The 18,726-nt window shown below is 39.5% G+C and overlaps 1 protein-coding gene across 2 annotated transcripts; it reads right to left on the bottom strand.

Moving 5' to 3' along the window:
- Positions 1–23: 23 nt before the first annotated feature.
- LOC127966295 (amyloid-beta A4 precursor protein-binding family A member 1-like) lies at positions 24–17,545 on the bottom strand. Of its 2 annotated transcripts, XM_052567187.1 has the most exons (13): positions 17,233–17,545; positions 13,566–15,130; positions 10,511–10,609; positions 10,334–10,373; positions 9,730–9,875; positions 9,253–9,285; positions 8,978–9,070; positions 7,635–7,838; positions 7,364–7,543; positions 5,610–5,822; positions 5,360–5,479; positions 5,145–5,285; positions 24–421 (listed from the first exon to the last, which is right to left on the bottom strand). In XM_052567187.1, the coding sequence occupies exons 2-13, from the start codon at positions 15,102–15,104 to the stop codon at positions 350–352; spliced, it is 2,880 nt and encodes a 959-aa protein (XP_052423147.1). In that variant the 5' UTR covers positions 15,105–15,130; positions 17,233–17,545; the 3' UTR covers positions 24–349. The 2 variants fall into 2 exon arrangements, with proteins under 2 accessions (XP_052423147.1, XP_052423148.1); XM_052567188.1 differs by lacking the exon at positions 9,253–9,285 and having other exon boundaries at positions 17,233–17,544.
- Between the last annotated feature and the right edge of the window lie 1,181 nt (positions 17,546–18,726).

Here is an 18,726-nt window from a genome sequence, read left to right as displayed (position 1 = left end):
ATGAAAACGAAGCAACGTCAATATTTGGTTGATTGATTCCTTTACTTTAGAGAACATTCCAGCTCATACATCAGATGTGTGTCGATAACAGCAGTATTACTGTGCTCGGTGCCGCTGATCTCTGATCGTTTCGGTCCAGTCGTGAGTCGATCTGCATCCATTTCTCTTTGGTTCTAATGCCAGGCCTTCAGAGAGATTAAGGCAGCTCACATGGTGCTGGAATGGTTTGGTTTATGCACTAATGGAATAATAAATAAATACATCCATCCTGTTAAATAAATCTGTAAACGGTTATATTAATCTTTCAATAAATATGAACTCTGCATCGGCTCGTGTGGAGGTGATGGTGTCAGATGTAGACGGGTTGTTCCTGGGCCGTGAGCAGGCGATACATGGCTGCAGGCATGGTCTTCATGTGGATCTGACAAAAACAACATATTACAGTATTCACCTCCTCTGGATATCCATTCATGGGTTGTATCATTAGGATTATAAGTGTACTGAGCCATTAGCTTAGCAGCATGCTAACTCAAAGCTTTAAACAGCCGTGTTATTATAGTAAACTAAGGGTGCATTTACACAACACCATTTTTTTATTGAAAATACGGAAAACTATGCGTTTTGGCCATTCATTTACACAGCAATGGTGTTTTGGGACCTTGAAAACGTGAACTGTTTTAAATGGGTTTCAAAGTGCTCGTTTTTGAAAACAATACTGATGTCATCTCTTGTGTGAAATAGAAAAAACACAAATTTGCGAAAAACTTGACGTCATGCGCATACGTATTACTTGTTCAGTAAAGGTTTGCACGCAGATGCGTGTTGTTTCTTTACACAGTGACGTCGCCAGCTACTGGCCTGGCATTAGTATTTTTTTGTTGTTTTTTTTCACAGATCTGTATGAAAGAGATTTTGTCGTTTTTACATGAAATTCTTATAAAATAAATAAAACAAAATAAAGCAATGCAAAACCTTTTTCAGTACATTGTTGTTGTTTTAATGCTTAAAACCAATATATATAGTTACTTGAAATAAAATGCATTTTGACGAATTAAAATCTAAAAAAACTATTTTATGTTATCTAGTTGCCAGAGCAACATTTGTCATTTTATAATGAATAAAAGCTAAATACATTTTTTGTAAAACTACAAAAAATTACATAAATTCCACAAAATCACTAAAACTTAAGAATAAAAAAAAAATATATATATATATATATATATAAAAACTTAATTCATGCACTTTATTGAAATACTATTTATCTCAATAAATATATAAATATAGAAAAAGATTTTGGAAAAAAATCCAAGTCCAGGCACTCAATAGGATGCAAAAGTTAAAAAGCCTTTAATAGTAGGGCTAAAGCATTAAAACACCAACGCGTATCGGCCCATTGGCCTTCATCAGGGTGTTGGTAACAAACAGACAGAATCACGCAATACTTATAGTTGCATTGGTTTCAGGTGTGCCACTCTGGCACTTGCAACACAATTTTTGGCCACTAGAGGCAATAGTTCAGATAATGGCTAATACCAAAGGTCAAACCATACAAATACAAGATAAGAGATCTCCAAGTGGAAAAAAAGAGTAACACCAATACAAACATCTTGTGTACTCCACACAATTATATCCCTAAAGTTACCCATCTTACTTCTGAATTCATTGTCAAGATAGTTCTAAGACAACAGGAGAAAAATATTATTATGGGCATTACAGTACATTAAAAGAACAGTCAACATTCACGGACAACAATACACTGTCCCTATTGAGACACAACCTTTACAAAAAAGGTGAGAGGTCAAAGTCTTCATGAAGACCTGGATGACTGGTGGCCCTCAAGGAATAGATCCAATATGTCTCCCTTTGTTTGAGGCGTTTGATGATATCCCCACCCCTGGCATCCAGGCGAACAGCCTCAATGCCCACTACTCTTAGGGTCGAATCACTCCCATGTTTTGCGTCTATATAATGTTTGGCCATTGGATAGTTCATATTTCCAGTCCGAATGGCATATCTATGTTCAGCTACCCTGTCTCTTAGTCTCCTTTTAGTAAGGCCTATATAAAAACAGCCACAAGTACACTCTAAACGATAAACAACATGGGTAGAATTGCAATTTATAAAACTATTAATAGTGTAAGTCTTATTGCTAAAAACATCCATAAATTTGTCAGTTTTAGCAAAATTCTCACAATAATTACAATTACCACAAGGAAAGTTACCCTTGGGTTGACGAAGCCAAGTTTCACGTTTAGGAGCAGGGAGGTAACTTCTTACTAGCTTGTCCTTAAGTGTGGGGGCCCTCCTAAAACTGATTCCAGGGGGTTCCGTGAATATTTCCCGTAAAGTCGGGTCACATTCAATAATGTTCCAGTTTTTCTTTATAATGTGTTTAATCTGGACAGCCTCCTTGCTGTAATGAGTGACAAAATAGGGTTTCTGTGTTGATACTCTATTGGGTCTAGACTGAAGCAAGCTCTTCCTTTCAAGTGATTGGGCTCGATTATGAGCTTGAACAAGAGTTTTTGTTTGATAACCTCTTTGTTGAAAACGCCGCTGCATATCCAAAGACTGATACTGGAAATCCTGATCTGAATCACATATACGCCTTAGTCTCTGGATCTGTCCAAAGGGTATGTTATCAATAAGCCATGGGGGATGAAAACTATTAGCATGCAGCAAGGTATTACGATCTGTTGACTTTCTGAAGATAGATGTATGTAAGAATCCCTCATTATCTTTTGAGATCCGTAGATCAAGAAAGTTAATAGTGTGTAAATCATAGTCCAGACTAAATTTTAGGTTCTCATTTAAGCTATTAACATATACATGGAAGTCTACAAGTTCTTTTTCTGAACCTGAGAACATCAAAATCACATCGTCAATATATCTACCCCACCACAAGATTTTATCTTTAAAAGGGTTGACGTGGGAAAATATATAGCGCTCCTCCCATAAGCCTAGAAACAGATTGGCATAGTTGGGAGCAAAACAAGCACCCATTGCAGTCCCCTTTTCTTGTCTATACAATTTGTCTTGAAAGAGAAAGATGTTGTTCTTTAAAGTCCACTCAGTAAGTTGCACTATAAAGTCACTGGGAGGGATCAAATGTTCAGGTCTGGATGAGAGATAGTGTTTCAAAGCCTCTAAACCCTCGTTATGTACAATATTGCTGTATAGGGACTCCACATCCATTGTGGCCATAATGCAGGAGCCCATGTTACCTATTTGTTCAATTTTCTTTAAAACCTGTGTAGTATCTTGAATATAAGAAGGTAAATCTGCCACAAATGGCTTGATAAAATAATCCACAAACTTGGAAGCAGGTTCTGTTATTGAATCATTCCCGCTGATTCAATAAGACTTACACTATTAATAGTTTTATAAATTGCAATTCTACCCATGTTGTTTATCGTTTAGAGTGTACTTGTGGCTGTTTTTATATAGGCCTTACTAAAAGGAGACTAAGAGACAGGGTAGCTGAACATAGATATGCCATTCGGACTGGAAATATGAACTATCCAATGGCCAAACATTATATAGACGCAAAACATGGGAGTGATTCGACCCTAAGAGTAGTGGGCATTGAGGCTGTTCGCCTGGATGCCAGGGGTGGGGATATCATCAAACGCCTCAAACAAAGGGAGACATATTGGATCTATTCCTTGAGGGCCACCAGTCATCCAGGTCTTCATGAAGACTTTGACCTCTCACCTTTTTTGTAAAGGTTGTGTCTCAATAGGGACAGTGTATTGTTGTCCGTGAATGTTGACTGTTCTTTTAATGTACTGTAATGCCCATCATAATATTTTTCTCCTGTTGTCTTAGAACTATCTTGACAATGAATTCAGAAGTAAGATGGGTAACTTTAGGGATATAATTGTGTGGAGTACACAAGATGTTTGTATTGGTGTTACTCTTTTTTTCCACTTGGAGATCTCTTATCTTGTATTTGTATGGTTTGACCTTTGGTATTAGCCATTATCTGAACTATTGCCTCTAGTGGCCAAAAATTGTGTTGCAAGTGCCAGAGTGGCACACCTGAAACCAATGCAACTATAAGTATTGCGTGATTCTGTCTGTTTGTTACCAACACCCTGATGAAGGCCAATGGGCCGATACGCGTTGGTGTTTTAATGCTTTAGCCCTACTATTAAAGGCTTTTTAACTTTTGCATCCTATTGAGTGCCTGGACTTGGATTTTTTTCCAAAATCTTTTTCTACATTTAACCCTTCCAAGAGCACCAGAGGATACAAGGGATTCCAGCAGCGCTCCAGTTCTCTTTTGTCTAAATATATAAATTTTGTCTGTGGTAAAATCACTATAACGCACAGCCTCAGGTGCTGCACTGCTGTTATAAAATGGCAGTAATAGCAATATGATTAAAGCCAAACAATATGGCATATATTTTTAAATGTATTAATAAGAATAAAGCCTCTGCCATACAGTTCATCAACAATTTACAGTTGCCAAGAAAATTGTAAATAAACTATTTAAATAAACAATATGCACTTTTATAAGGAATATGGGTCACAGATATGTTCATCATGGCTCATCCGAATTTAGAGTTCAAACTATCCAAACTCAGTTTGAATAAAATCATGATCTCAAACTTCTAAATCTAACAAAATTTTAAAAAAATCTAAAAAGCTGTTTTTAAATCACCCTCATGTCGTTCCAAACCCGTGATAGCAAAAACATAGCAAGGAGATAAAATAATCAGTAAAATAATCCATGTGATATCAGGCCATATTCAACCATATTTTTCCAAAGCTACCATAATACTTTTTGTGCGCAAATTTTTTTTACGTTGTACTCAAGATTTGATCTGAATGAAAACAGCGTATCCATGTGATACAGCTTACACAGAACAGTATACGTTGTTTACATGTGTGATACTTTCTAAAATGGCACCATGTTGATGCAGAGGAGACAAATTGTTGAATAAAGTTTTTTTTTTTTTTTTTTTGCATACAAAAAGTATTCTCGTAGCTTCGTAAGATTACGGTTGAACCCCTGATGTCACATGGACTATTTTACCGATGTCCTTGCTAAGTTTCTGTGCATTGATTGTGGGAATATCCTTGCGGTCTATGGAGGGTCAGAGAGCTCTCAGAGTTCATCAGAAATATCGATGGTTTACCTCTCCTACAGCGTTGGACAGGATGTGAACGATCTTCTCATGAGCTGTGGCCACCACGCTCTGAGCATTGATCTCGATGATGCGATGGCCGACGCGGACCCCTCCTCTCTCGGCGATCCCCCCTCGCATCAGACTGCAGATCTGAACACAACAACAACTGTGTCAAACATCTGTAAAACATCACACACCTCTCATGTGTCACCGTGAACACCCACAATGCCATTCTGCACACTGAAACCCAGCTGATAGCGCAGGTCCGGTCTGCGAATGAGCACCATGGTCACAGGAGGACACCTGACGATGTTCATTTTGATCCTGGATTGAGCCTTCAGCCCCTGAACACACAACAGCATTGACATCAATCATGACAAAAACCCATCCAAGATAGCAGAAGATCCTCCGTTTTCATGCTGAAATGGCTACAATGCTTGCAGACATAATAAAAGATGAGAAATAAAGTCCCACTTTAATGATGCTCTGGCAGGTGGAGAGCGGCAGGCCCACCACACTGGTGCCGTTGACCGTCATGATCTGATCGCCGATGTTGAGGCGTCCAGACTTGGCGGCGGGGGCGCCGTGCATCAGGCTGGCGATGATGACGGTGGGGAGGATGGAGCCCCAGCCGGACTCCACGATTACCACCCCCAGAATCTGCCCTTTCTGCTTCTCGATGTACACCTGACACAAACACAGCCCAAATACTGCTCACCCAACAGACCTTTAGTGAAAGTCCTATAGCGGCTGAAGAATGTATAAAAGATGATTTTTGAGTATTTGCTTTATATTTGCACTTATTTTAGCTACTGTAGCATGAAAAGTTCCCCATTATGGGACAAATAAAGGTTTATATTATCTTATCTTATGATAAAGCCATCTGTGTCCCAATGACTCTTTATATAATTACAGGTAAAAGTGTAAATAATTTACTTAGTCCTATACTTAATAGTTTTAATGCTGTTAGTGTGTATGGCAAAATTCATAATAATGTAATCCTTTTATTTTAAAATGTTTGTTTTTCTTTGGAATATCTGCCAATCTGAAGCAATGTTCCCACTGCAAAGAGTCTAATTCTACCTACGGTTTTTTTGTCAAAAAAAAAATATATATATATATACATTTTTTTTTTTCTTTATGCATATTATGGGAAATTGTAGAATTTGTTTTCATATTTGTTGAGCCATACACTTCTTTCACCTTAAAAAATAATGGTTTGGTATCATGTTTGAAACAGATTTTTTTCAATCAATGTTTTTCTCTTATTATGCTTAAATTGGGCTTTACATTTTCCAATTTCCTTCATTTCTTATTTCAATTCTGATTCACGATAAAAAAAAAAAAAAATATGGGAAAGCTGTGAGTAATATGTAGGGCCAGATTTACTACCAGCCTGCATCAGAGCAAACTGTCTTCTGCCGTTAAAATAGTGCTTTCTGAATTCACTAAAGACACGCAGTGCTGAATTAATGCTGAAAAGTCGTGGACAGTTATTTTTGTGCCTGACCTTTTTCAATATGTATTTTTCCCCTTTCAGACGCACACTTCATGGGAGGAGGGTATTTAAACGAATCATGCAGCACAATTTACTAAGATTTAAAGCTTGTCAAATTACTGGTATTTACGGCATTATTTAAAACTCAAAATAAAAGCATATCTTAAAGCAGGCTGCTCTTGGTCATTATGGAGATGATCTGGATGTGTCTGTGTTCTTTCATGTGAGGATTGTTAGTTAAATCACCCGCATTATTTTCACCTCCCATCGGCACTTTTATGAAATAGCGCTCTAAAGCTAATGTGCCCTGTTTAGTAAATCTGGCCCTTAGTTGATATTTCCTATCTTAGCCAGTTCAGAACCAATTGAACGTGAAATGGAAATCTAATTCATTAATTTCTTTAATTATATGTATGATTTAATAAGAGACACACCAAACCTGACTGATATTAGCAGACTTCCTCCAGTTATCTTAATTTAGGTACATACATTTCAAACTTTACATTTCAAAGCATATGATCTTCAAACAGGGTTTAAACATTTTAATTCAGTTTGGCTTAGCAGCAAATAAATACTTTAACTGTGGCTTCTTTTTCTGGACTGTACACACATATTTCAAACTGGCATAATAGTATTTTTGGAAATAAAGATTTAGTCATTTTAAAACCCACAAAAAATTGAAAAAAGGGAACGATTTACTCAGCTACTTTATGGCCACTGGTGAACGTACATCTCTGCAGTTTTCTGACTTGGAGAAGTGGATGAGGTCGTCGTTGTACATGTCCTGAGTGTTGAGCAGGTCGCTGTACTCTCTCTGGCTCAGGTCCTCTGGATCGATGCCGTTAGCTCTCAGAAACTCCTGATACGCAACGCTGAAGGCCTGACCGATGGACTGAGCAATCAGCTGAGCCTGGCAGAGACAAACAACGAACCACATACAGGAAGCATCGAGAATTAGCACTTGTGCATGAAGTGCATGGTGTAAGAGTTTGTACGCGTACATCTTCTGACTCGAACACGTGGCAGATCATCCTGTACTGGCGGCAGTCGTCCCGCGCTGGGTTTGTGTGCTGCGTCTCTGCGGTGTCTAAGTTCTCCTGTGCGCTCTGAGAGCGAATCATCTTCCTGCGAGCCATCAGCACAACCATGTTCCCGATGTCAGCGATGTATGAGATGGTCCTCAGCGGATGGTCCATCATGGTGTCCTGCCAAAATAAAGATGTCAGGTTGTTGGGTTTTAAATGCTAATAATTTAATCAAATTTATTGAGTTATTCTTGTAATTATATGTATGTTTTAACAAATAAATCAACAAGTTTAAACACACAGTAAGTTCTTAGAAATGTGCTCTCAGTATTCATCTTGGCTTCTTATGGTTTTGAAAAATGTCAATCATTTAAAAAAAAAATAATTATTAAAATTTTTAAATGTAACAAGTATTTTTTTTTTTTCAAATATCATGAATATTATCCTTTGCACCACATGACATTTCACAACCTGAACAAACCTTGCCTTAAAGATATGTGCTATTTTAGAGAATTATTGATGATGACACACATTCATGACGAGGGTCTGCAGAAGTCCCTCTCTATGACATCACTTCCTGTTTTATGTTTATATATATATATATATATATATATATAAAAAGTGAAGTGTTTGGTTTTATAAATAAGAATAAAAGATTACTAATCTACTAAGATTACTTACAAACTAGACATTTTTTCCTTCATTATGATATCAGGACATTCGTATCACCTTGACATTTTTAACATTATTCTCCAATGAAAATGTCTAAATATTGTTCATTTGCAAAAACAGATAACTCTGTATTTCATTGTCTATTCCAATTAATCTCAATCAAACTGCAGTTGGCTTATTTTGATTAGGCTAAAAAATAACTAAATACAGTTAACTAGCCCAATATGAAAATGTGATATGACATTAGAGTTATCCATTTTTGCAAATAAACTCCGTGTATAATAATCAAAAAACATGTTTGTGTATGTTAAGCTACAATATAAAATACTAGTATTTCAAACATTTATTGGGATTTCATTCTTTCTATCAAATTTTCTTCATTGTGATATCAGGACATTTGTAGCACCCCAACATTTTTGACTTCATTCTCCAAATAAATGTTGGTTCAGAACTCTTGAAATGAAACCCGTGGTGTAAGAAACCTGCAGTAGTGTTGTGGGTCAGACTGCTGAAGTGAGCCAGAATAGACTGCATCTACAGTCACGAGTCTGTCCAGCACAACACATCTGAAGCCGCTCTCTCGTCTGTTTTACACAGCAAACTCGGAGAGGGACAATCATGAAAGTGATTGAGAGAGGGTTGTGCACCTGTGTGTAAGCGCTGAGCACTTTGATCCTCTGCGTGGATATAAAGAGGTCCACTTCTGTGCCGGCCGACCCACTCTCAGTGCCCTGCTGATACTGTAGAGCAAGACAAACAGCTATTACTCTGAAAACAGCACATCACCTCCAGTCTCTCATAGAACAGATGCTGCTACCTGTAATCGTCAAAATGCCTGTCACAAGAAAAAAAAGAACAGCAAAAATACATAATACCGTTAAGTTACTCAAGACCTGCATGAATACAGGAACAAATAGCGTACCTTATTTCTGTTTTTGGCCTGTGCCTGGGCTGTCTGCTCGACAAGGGACAAATAAAAACAGAGAACGGTCAAATAAAGCCTACAAATATAAAAGCGCATGGTGGGCGACTCAGACACAGCGCGATTGGTTTGGAGGTGAAGGATACGCCCAGATTAAATCAAACAGGATCTTCTGGCTGAAGGGGGACCGAGTGGGTGGGATGCCGGTATTGTGATAGGCTGAAGGTTTCTGGGAAACACTATCAAAATTTGGGCTGTGATCAGAATGACATCAGCAGCCCCAGAGACTAAACCTGACAGTCAGAATCAACGAACTGTCACTCAATACGTGTCTGTCAGGACGCTAGATATCCAGAGATGTTATATAAGCTCAGATGAATCATGATGTCTGTGAGTGTGTGAGGTGTGTACATGTTTGAGCACGCTGTCAGGGACATCAGAGGAAGCTCTATAGATATATACGGATGTGTTTCTCACCCGGACGCGGCTCATGGCCTCCTGGGCCTGCTGCATGCGGCCGCTCTTCGTGGGCGTCCTCTCTGACAGCAGCTGGGTGGAGCCCAGGAAGTTAGCGGCAAAAATGATGCCGTCAATCAAGTCCTCGGGGTCACATGGGCCAGGAACTGAGGAAACAGAGGAAACTGAGGAAACCATAAATATAGCAGAACACTAAACCTGGTATTGTGCATTATTCTTAGGTTTCAAATCAGTGAAGCCCTCTGAATATTGTGTTCTCGTGTTTCTAATTCTCTTTCTTACATGACTCAAAATCTCACTTCTGGTATCAGTATAATTTTTTTATCAGACAACAAATATATTGTGTGTTTTATGTGTTTTATGTATCCTGAATAATCCTAAAGATTGTAATCTGTCTTTACAATTTATGTATTTAAAGTTTTACCTATATATAATATTTATAAATAATACACCTGGGCATATTTTGACAAGCATTGTGAGAATGTGAGATTTAAATGAAACTAAAATTTTAATATATATGTAAAGATGATGCAATGTTACATGATTAGAAAGGATAATTAATCTTTTAATCAGTATAATAAGAGCCTGCTTTCTTTAAACTTACCATCAACATATGGAGGGAAAGAGGCCAAATTTTTCTTAGTCTGCAAAAAAAAAAAAAAAAAACAAAACAGTATTACTACAATTCACAGTAAAACTGTAAAAAAACAAAACAAAAAAAACAATAGGGATACAGATTACATCATAAATATGTCAACTGCAGACAAATATGATAATTCACCTCTTCACTTGGGACGCTGGGACGGACGTCTACATCCTGGTCCTGAAGAACACCCGAGGATTCTGCTCCCAAAGGAAGTTCAGCATCTTGAATCTGAGTCTGTAAAAATGAAGGCAATCCACTGCTAATAAACAATATCAAATGCTGCAATCCACCACACTTGTTCTTCAAAATCTCAGTGTAAATGCATTATTTGAATCACTTAATTAGTTGACGTTTTATCTAAATAACAGTAGAAATTATACATGGCAAGTATCAAATGATATCTAAAATCATATATTCCATGGTTTCATGTCCTACTGTACACCTTATGTTGATGACTAATTAAATTCAATGACTTTTCCTGTCATTCATGATTAGTGTATAAAGATATGAATAAGGATTAAAAATTATAGCAATTCCACAAATTTCTACTAGCTGAAATATTTTTACTAGTGCTGTCAAAAGATTAATCGATAGTAATTGTTCCAAAATAAAAGTTTTTGTTTACATAATATGTGTGTGCCAAAACCAAGGCAAAGCTGCCCATCACCTGCATGCCTGACAACACCAGAGAAGTTCTAGCGCAGCACGTTACCATCACAGCATCACCCGGCGCCTGGCCAGTAAACGTCGGACTTGGTTCCAAAGCCCGACAGCACCTTCCGTTTCTGTAACGACTTCCGCTGCCTAAATGAAGTCTTCAATGGCTATCCGATGCCCCGGGTCGATGAGCTGTTTGGAGGCCTCGGAAGGGCCTGTTTCATCTCGACCCTCGATCTCAGCAAGGGCTACTGGCAGGTCCCCCTAACGGAACAGGCCAAACCGAAGACTGTCTTCTCAACCCCAAGTGGCCATTGGCAGTACCGGGTCCTTCCCTTCGGCCTGTACGGGGCCCCAGCCACCTTTCAGCGTCCAAAGGCAACCTACTGCGGCCGCAGCAGGCCTACGTGGCTACCTATCTGGATGACATCATTATCCACTGAGAGACTTGGGAAGACCCTCTGGAGCGGCTGCGGAAGGTGCTCTTGGAACTGTGCCAGGCTGGCCTGACCACCAACCCCCGGAAATGTCACCTGGTCCTCGCCGAAGCAAAGTACCTGGGCTACCAGGTGGGCCAGCCGGAGAAGATCCTTTGGAGCCCTGAGACATAGGCAGCATTCCAGCTGATAAAGACAGCCGGAACCGTAGCTCAGAGCCCCGGACTTCAACCGCCCCTTCCTGCTGCAGACGGAGGCATCTGACACCAGGTTGGGAGCCGTCCTGTCCCAGGTCCATGACGGCGAGGAACACCAGGTAATATAATTCAGCCGAAAGCTGACCCCAGCAGAGGGAGGGAGGCGTTGGCTGTCAAGTGGGCAGTCCTGGAGCTCTGATACTACCTCCTCAGCCACCACTTCACCCTAATCACCAACCACGCTCCTCTGCAGTGGATCGCCCGAGCGAAGGACATGAACGCCAAGGTTACTCTGTGGTTGCTCTCACTCCAGGACTTCAACTTCACCATGCAACAACAGCAGGGATGGCCAACACGAACGCCGATGGTCTCACCAGGATAAGAGCAGCTTTCGCATGTCTGTCAGGGTCCACTCCCCACCCTCCCCCAATCTCCTTACCTCTCCACAGGAACAGGACAATGCTTGGGGGGGGGGGGGGGGGGTGACACGTGTCCTGAGCTCTCATCAGCGTCGCCCTGGAAACCGAGTAGTCACACCTGCACCTGCTCGTCATGGGCTGAGTGGCCACACCTGCGTCCCATCAAACACCGGCTTTATAAACCAGGCAAAGGAACATAGAGGTGAAAGATGTCTCCACAAGACTCAGCTTACCACTTCCTCTTTTGTTCCCACAGAGAGCAGTGTGTGACCGCCAGCCCCATCACGAAGGAAGAGCACGGACCCACACAGCACACCGAACCACAAGAAGGGAGAGAGAGAGAGAAGAAGCACCGAGCAGCAAAACGCCTCACGTTAGCCCTTTTTTCCCCATACCTCACCAATAAAATCCACCCTTCGGGGAAATTACCTGCATCCTCATGTCGTGTGCTTCTTCACCCCGTCACTATATACAGTACAGACCAAAAGTTTGGACACTTCTCATTCAATGAGTTTTTATTTTCATGACTATGAAAATTGTAGAGTCACACTGAAGGCATCAAGGGCTATTTGAGCAAGAAGGAGAGTGATGGGGTGCTGCGCCAGATGACCTGGCCTCCACAGTCACCGGACCTGAACCCAATCGAGATGGTTTAGGGGTGAGCTGGACCGCAGACAAAAGTCAAAAGGGCCAACAAGTGCTAAGCATCTCTCAGGGAACTCCTTCAAGACTGTTGAAGACCATTTCAGGTGACTACATCTTGAAGCTCATCAAGAGAATGCCAAGAGTGTGCAAAGCAGTAATCAAAGCAAAAGGTGGCTACTTTGAAGAACCTACAATATGACATATTTTCAGTTGTTTCACACTTTTTTGTTATGTATATAATTTCAAATGTGTTAATTCATAGTTTTGATGCCTTCAGTGTGAATCTACAATTTTCATAGTCATGAAATAAAGAAAACTATAACAAACTTTTGGTCTATACTAATATATATATATATATATATATATATATATATATATATATATATATATATATATATATATATATATATATAAAATGTGTATGCAAGTAAATATTTCCAAAATATATACTGTGTGTGCATGTATATATGCATAATATATATACACAGTACACACACATATATTATGTAAACTAATTTCATTTTAGATGCAATTAATCGTTGGACAGCACTACCATTTTTTACATAAAGATAAGCATAACTTAGTTATATATAATTTAGAAAAATGTGTTTTTTAAAAAAAGGCTGCAGGAAACCGGTTGAAATTTTTTTTCTTTAGACTATTTGCCTAAAAACTCATTTACTTCATGTCTGTGCTTACAGAATAAAAAATAAATAAATACAAAACCTTTGGTGTCATTCTGCAAAAAAGTCAAATTGTGGCCTATTTAAAATAAATGTTCATATGGAACCTCACTGTAAGGAATTAGAGTAATTATGTGGGACAGCTCACTCACCTCATACTGTGGAGAAGACTGTGATAGCTGACACGGTGACTGTGGATGTGAGTGAACCTGAGGCTGTGGCTGAGGATGGTTCTCCTCAACAGGGCTCACGTCCTGTCTCATCACCCACACGGGCTCTGTGATCTCATCAGGCCTGTAGGGCGAACGCACCGTCTTGGTCTTCACCTCCTCGATAGCTTCCTTAATATCCCTGATGGCCAACGAGACAGAGTCTCCTGTAGCTCTGCAAGACTCTGTTATCTGATCCTGGCCTGGAGTGGATGACATGTCACGTCTTTCCACGACTTCTTCCTGATAATCATGTGAAAGCTGAGCGGTTTCAGAAGTCTCCTCTTGGGGGGGAGCTTCTTGAGGAAGGCTAGTCGAGCTTGACGTCTTCCTGAGCTGGGCTCTGACTCTCCCTGAGCTTTCGGCTTCATCTCCTGACTGTTCATCGTAGTGGTGCAGCCTGGAGCCCACTGAACTACGCTGATAGAGGTCTTCCTGAGAGTCGCACTCATCCGTGGTCACGCTCTGGTTCCTCTCAAACGTTTGAGGTCCCTCAAGGGCTGGATTAGGATCTGTTAGGTATGAATCTGTCTGAGAATCTGGGCTTAGTTGTGGGTAAGAATCAGAGCAGGCTTCAGGACTAGAGTCTGAGAGATCCTCTTGATGGTCTTTGACATGGGACATGGGACTCTTGAACTCTTTATCCTTGTTTGTTTGAGGGTAACCGGTGTTAAAAAGAGCAGGGTATGAGTTTGGATCTGAATTGTAGCTTTGAAGAGTCTCATGGAAGATTTGTGGAGACTGGAAAAAAGGTTTGTTCATCATCTGGTGAGGAGATGTGGCGAATGGAGGAACGTCTACTCTTAGCGGCCTGGTTCGTTTACTTTCAGGACGACTTTTTGAAGCAATCTTAGCACAGTCCTGCTCAGGAGTTTCTCTGAAATAATCTTTTTCTTGGTTCTCTTTCACCAGTTCCTCTTCGCCAAAATTAGATTCTACACTTTGAACCTTCTCCTCCAACTGTTTCAGTGAACACTGTGGATCACGATCAACGTGTGTATCAGATGAATGGGCCAGATCTGGACTGTTTCCATCCAGTCCATCAGTGATTAGTTCATCCTGAGGAGTCAGAAGTTCTTGAGAGGAATCTTTTGGAGATAATGGCTCTGAAGCTTGTTCTTTTGGAGGAGTTTTGATCACCTGTTCTTTGTGCTGTTTTCTATATATGTGCTGATGGAGTCTCGCTCCCCTTCCATGATGTCTTGATGCCCCCGGTTTGGGCTGTTGGCCAGCTTTATCTTCTTTATCTCCGCTCTCAGGCCGCCTGCGCTGTGCTTCACCGGGAGCATGCCGTCTACGGTGACGGGGGGGACCTCGGCTAGATACAGACATGTGCTGGTTGGCTTCTGCATCCGGATTGTGAAGCTGGCATGGTCTCCATCTGGGTCGACCTCCCTCAAGAGGCGTCCCATTGGGATGCTTGCTGCGATGAGGGGGAGGACCTCTGAGAACTGCCTCCTCTGGCTCCTCCCTATGGCTCATGGCTCCGCCCACTCACTGCTCATCGCCTGAATGACAGCCAGAAATCATAAAGGTAAAACATAAAGGTAAAACATAAACTGTAAAATGGCCAAAAAAACATATTCAAAGCAAAATAGTTTCAAACACCTTCAAGATTTCTCAGATTATCACAATTTATTCACTATGGTTTAGAAAACGGTAATAAAATATGACAAGAACTCAGTTAAACCGTGTCAGAACAAATTCATCTTGATAATGTCAGATAACTTTGAATGACCTAATGAATTAGGTTGAATAGCTGTCAGCTATCAAATTTAAGTACACAATTAGATAATACCAATTTAGGTCAACCAATTACCAAGCAATGTTTAATTTTGTTCAGTCTTTGTTGTAAAAAGGTCAAATTAGCAGTTAAAGAAAACTTAATCAAAACATGGTCAGATCAAAGTGTCTGAATCATTTTTATCCCATATTTCACTGGTAGTCCACTGTATGAAGAATTTTTGGGGTATAATATGTCAGTTTATTTTGCTATCCTCACTTACATAAGTGAACTATAGTGTCCTGCACCCACTAATAAAAACAAATCTGGCATCTGAATAATTTTTGGATTGACTGTATTAATATGATAATCTAACATAAATGCAACTAAAAATGCAGTTAGTGTCTAAACAAGCTATGTGACTTGTATATGTGTCTGTGTAGTGACAGAGTAACATATATTTGTGTTTCTGTGCAGAGACGTGGTTTATGGCAGTGGTGTGGTCACAGATGGCCTCACTGTGGGCAGACGTCATGCTACAGTATATACTCCACCAGTCCTGGAGTTCAGCAGATTCATCCGTCAAACCTCCCATAAAGCCCAAAGCCAGGGGATTTAACTCCCCATTTACACAGAGATCTTCACTTTCACCATGCAACCTTCCTGTATTGTTTACATCTGCGAGCATGCATATTACAGTCACTCTACAGTTCAGTTTCTGACGGCAAGAAGTGGAATGACAATATACATTAATTCTTCATTTAAATCAGTTTAATAATGTCAATGTAAATAATAGTACAAACGATTATATAATCAAATAATCAAATAATTAAAATACAGCAGGTACAGCAAAACACAGTAGGTTTAATGAAATGCAAATCCTGCTTCAATTGTAAAATACTGTTGTGCTAAAAAAAAAAAAAAAAAAAAACCCTGACAGCTGGTTATAGCTGTAGCTAGAAAGTCACTGATATGGAGCAACTTTTGGCACCTGTATATTTTACAGTTCATATCTGCTATCAATAAGCCATAGATAGATAGATAGATAGATAGATAGATAGATAGATAGATAGATAGATAGATAGATAGATAAGAATTAAGGTGGTAAAACAAAAGGCCACATTTTGAATTAACAAAACTGACTATTTAAAGAACCATAGCTAATAAATAAACATTAAAATAGAGATTAAATTAAAAATTAAATTAAATTTATGCATTTAGCAGACGCTTTTATCCAAAGGCGTTTATTTAAATTATTTTTACCTATAATTTGAGATGATTAACAATTTATATTTAAAACCAAACACCATAAACTAACGTAAATATAAAATATAATCAAATGTGATTCATCAGGTGAGGATTTGATTTTTCCTAATAGCAGTGAATATTTTATAAGGCTCGGTCAAATCTAATATTATTGTTTCACACTGCATATATGTTCAATATTATTGTACCATTTTTACATCAGCATTAGACACATTTAGCCTCTTACTCCTCCTAATATCAGAGAAATCCTCTAAATAAGCGAACCCAACAGCCTCATCGCGAATTGTTTTCATTGCATCCGAGCAGATGTCAGGATCGTGGATGTGTTTATTCACTGCTGCAGTCACGTGCAGGTGGACACCGCTAACCATCTGGACATCCCGAACATTAAAAACCTGTGATATTCTCAATTAGCCACACAATAAAACACCAAAATGTGATTTACCGTTGCAATCTGGAAACTTTTCCCCGGTAATAAAAGTTAAAAGCCTGTTATTTGATAAAGTAACAGGCCTGCGCGGATGCAAACACACGTCCGTCTCCAGTGCATCCATCAGCAGGTGCAGCTCCTGTCAAACAGCACACACAACAGCTGCTTACACCTTCATCCCTTACACTCACCTGTTAGGAACACAAGCGATGAAGAAGAGCTCTTCGGCTTGCCTTCATCTTCGTCGGTCGCTCTTCAACACACAGGGATTAAGCGGCGGATCTCAGACCCCTCCTTCGGCACACAGTGACATCAGAGCGGATTACACGGCAGTAAACACCCTCCCTGCCCCCAAACCATCCCGATACAAACCGCACCATCTGTCTTGTGCTTTTGAGTCAGTGACACTTCCTTTGCACACATTAATATGTTCAGAGGTTATCTTCTCTATAAGAACCTCGGACTCAAAAATTAATCTTCTGGGTAAGGGATGATGTGCGCACTGTTCCTCACACTGAGTGACAAACTCATTTTAATCGCGTCAGACTACGTTTGTTTGGTCGCTTCGTTTTTATTTCAGTCGCGTCGCGATTGGTAGCTCCGCCCACAATTAATTCTTATTGGTCCAATATGTAAATATAATCGCTGTCAAACGATTAATCACGACTAATCGCATCCAAAATAAAAGCTTTTGTTTACATAAAGTGTGTGTACTGTGTATATTTATTATGTTTATATAAAGACACACACATACAGTCAGTGTATATTTAGCAAATATTAACATGTATATACTTATATTTATATAAATTATATCATATATAAATATATTTAATATATAAACAATCCATAATTTTCTTGCAGTATGTTATACATACTAAATATAGTACACACAAATATATTATGTAAACAAAAACTTCTATCTATTTTAGATGTGATTAATCGCGATCAGTGTTGTGGCAACGCGTTACAAAGTAACGCGTTAGAGTACTCTAATTACTTTTTTCCTGAAATTTGTAACTTAACGCGTTAGTTTCGTGCGTAAGTAATCAGTAACTTCGTTATTTTTTTAAAAAAAGTAATCCGTTATTTTAAGGAAAGGAAAATCCCGACTGCAGCCTGCTTTTTGTCAGACAGTAGTCCTAGGTCTACTGTGCCACCTGCGGATGTACAGTATCAGCGGAGCCGAAGCTCTGTGATCATAAAGTCAATGGCTGTGATGCGTCTGTGCCCTGCGCCTGACCCTGTGTGTGTTTGTGTGTGTTTTTTTTTTTTTTTCGAACTCCCGGCAAGATAGCAGAGAGGACAGCGTTTGGTTTATGGAAGTACGCACATTATTTTCAATTCGTCAACGAAAAAGAAAAGAACATAACGGTAAAATGCACAATCTGCTTTGGTGAAAAGCTTCTGTCGACCGCCAAAAATTCTAAAAAGTAACGCTACGTTGTAATCACTACTTTGAAGAGTAAATGTAAGAGGACTGTGTTAAAGCGAATTTAGGCTTGTGACTGTGAGTGTCACTTTAATAATGATTAGTTCGGCTATTAAGCGATTTGTCATTTGCCTGTGTGGCAGTGAAGATTTTAATTCGGTTTGTTATCATTTTTGTTTGACAGGCAGCTGTTAATTTCTGTTAGATCATTGGCTGGCTGGTTGTTCATCATTTCTAAATGGATTTAAATCTGCAA

Source organism: Carassius gibelio, chromosome B10 (genome assembly GCF_023724105.1).
Source record: "Carassius gibelio isolate Cgi1373 ecotype wild population from Czech Republic chromosome B10, carGib1.2-hapl.c, whole genome shotgun sequence".
Lineage (NCBI taxonomy): Eukaryota > Metazoa > Chordata > Actinopteri > Cypriniformes > Cyprinidae > Carassius > Carassius gibelio.
Note: the sequence above shows the minus strand (reverse complement) of the source record. Positions and strands in the feature narration are given on the sequence as shown.

Bases quoted from the DNA above. Each gene is read 5' to 3' on its own strand.
- LOC127966295 (XM_052567187.1), bottom strand. From the start codon at position 15,104: ATGAGCCATAGGGAGGAGCCAGAGGAGGCAGTTCTCAGAGGTCCTCCC. The intron at 9,876-10,333 runs GTAAGTTTAAAG...CTGTTTCCTCAG, and splicing joins TTTCCCTCCATATGTTGATG to TTCCTGGCCCATGTGACCCC. The intron at 5,480-5,609 runs GTGGGACTTTAT...TTGTGTGTTCAG, and splicing joins CCTGCCAGAGCATCATTAAA to GGGCTGAAGGCTCAATCCAG.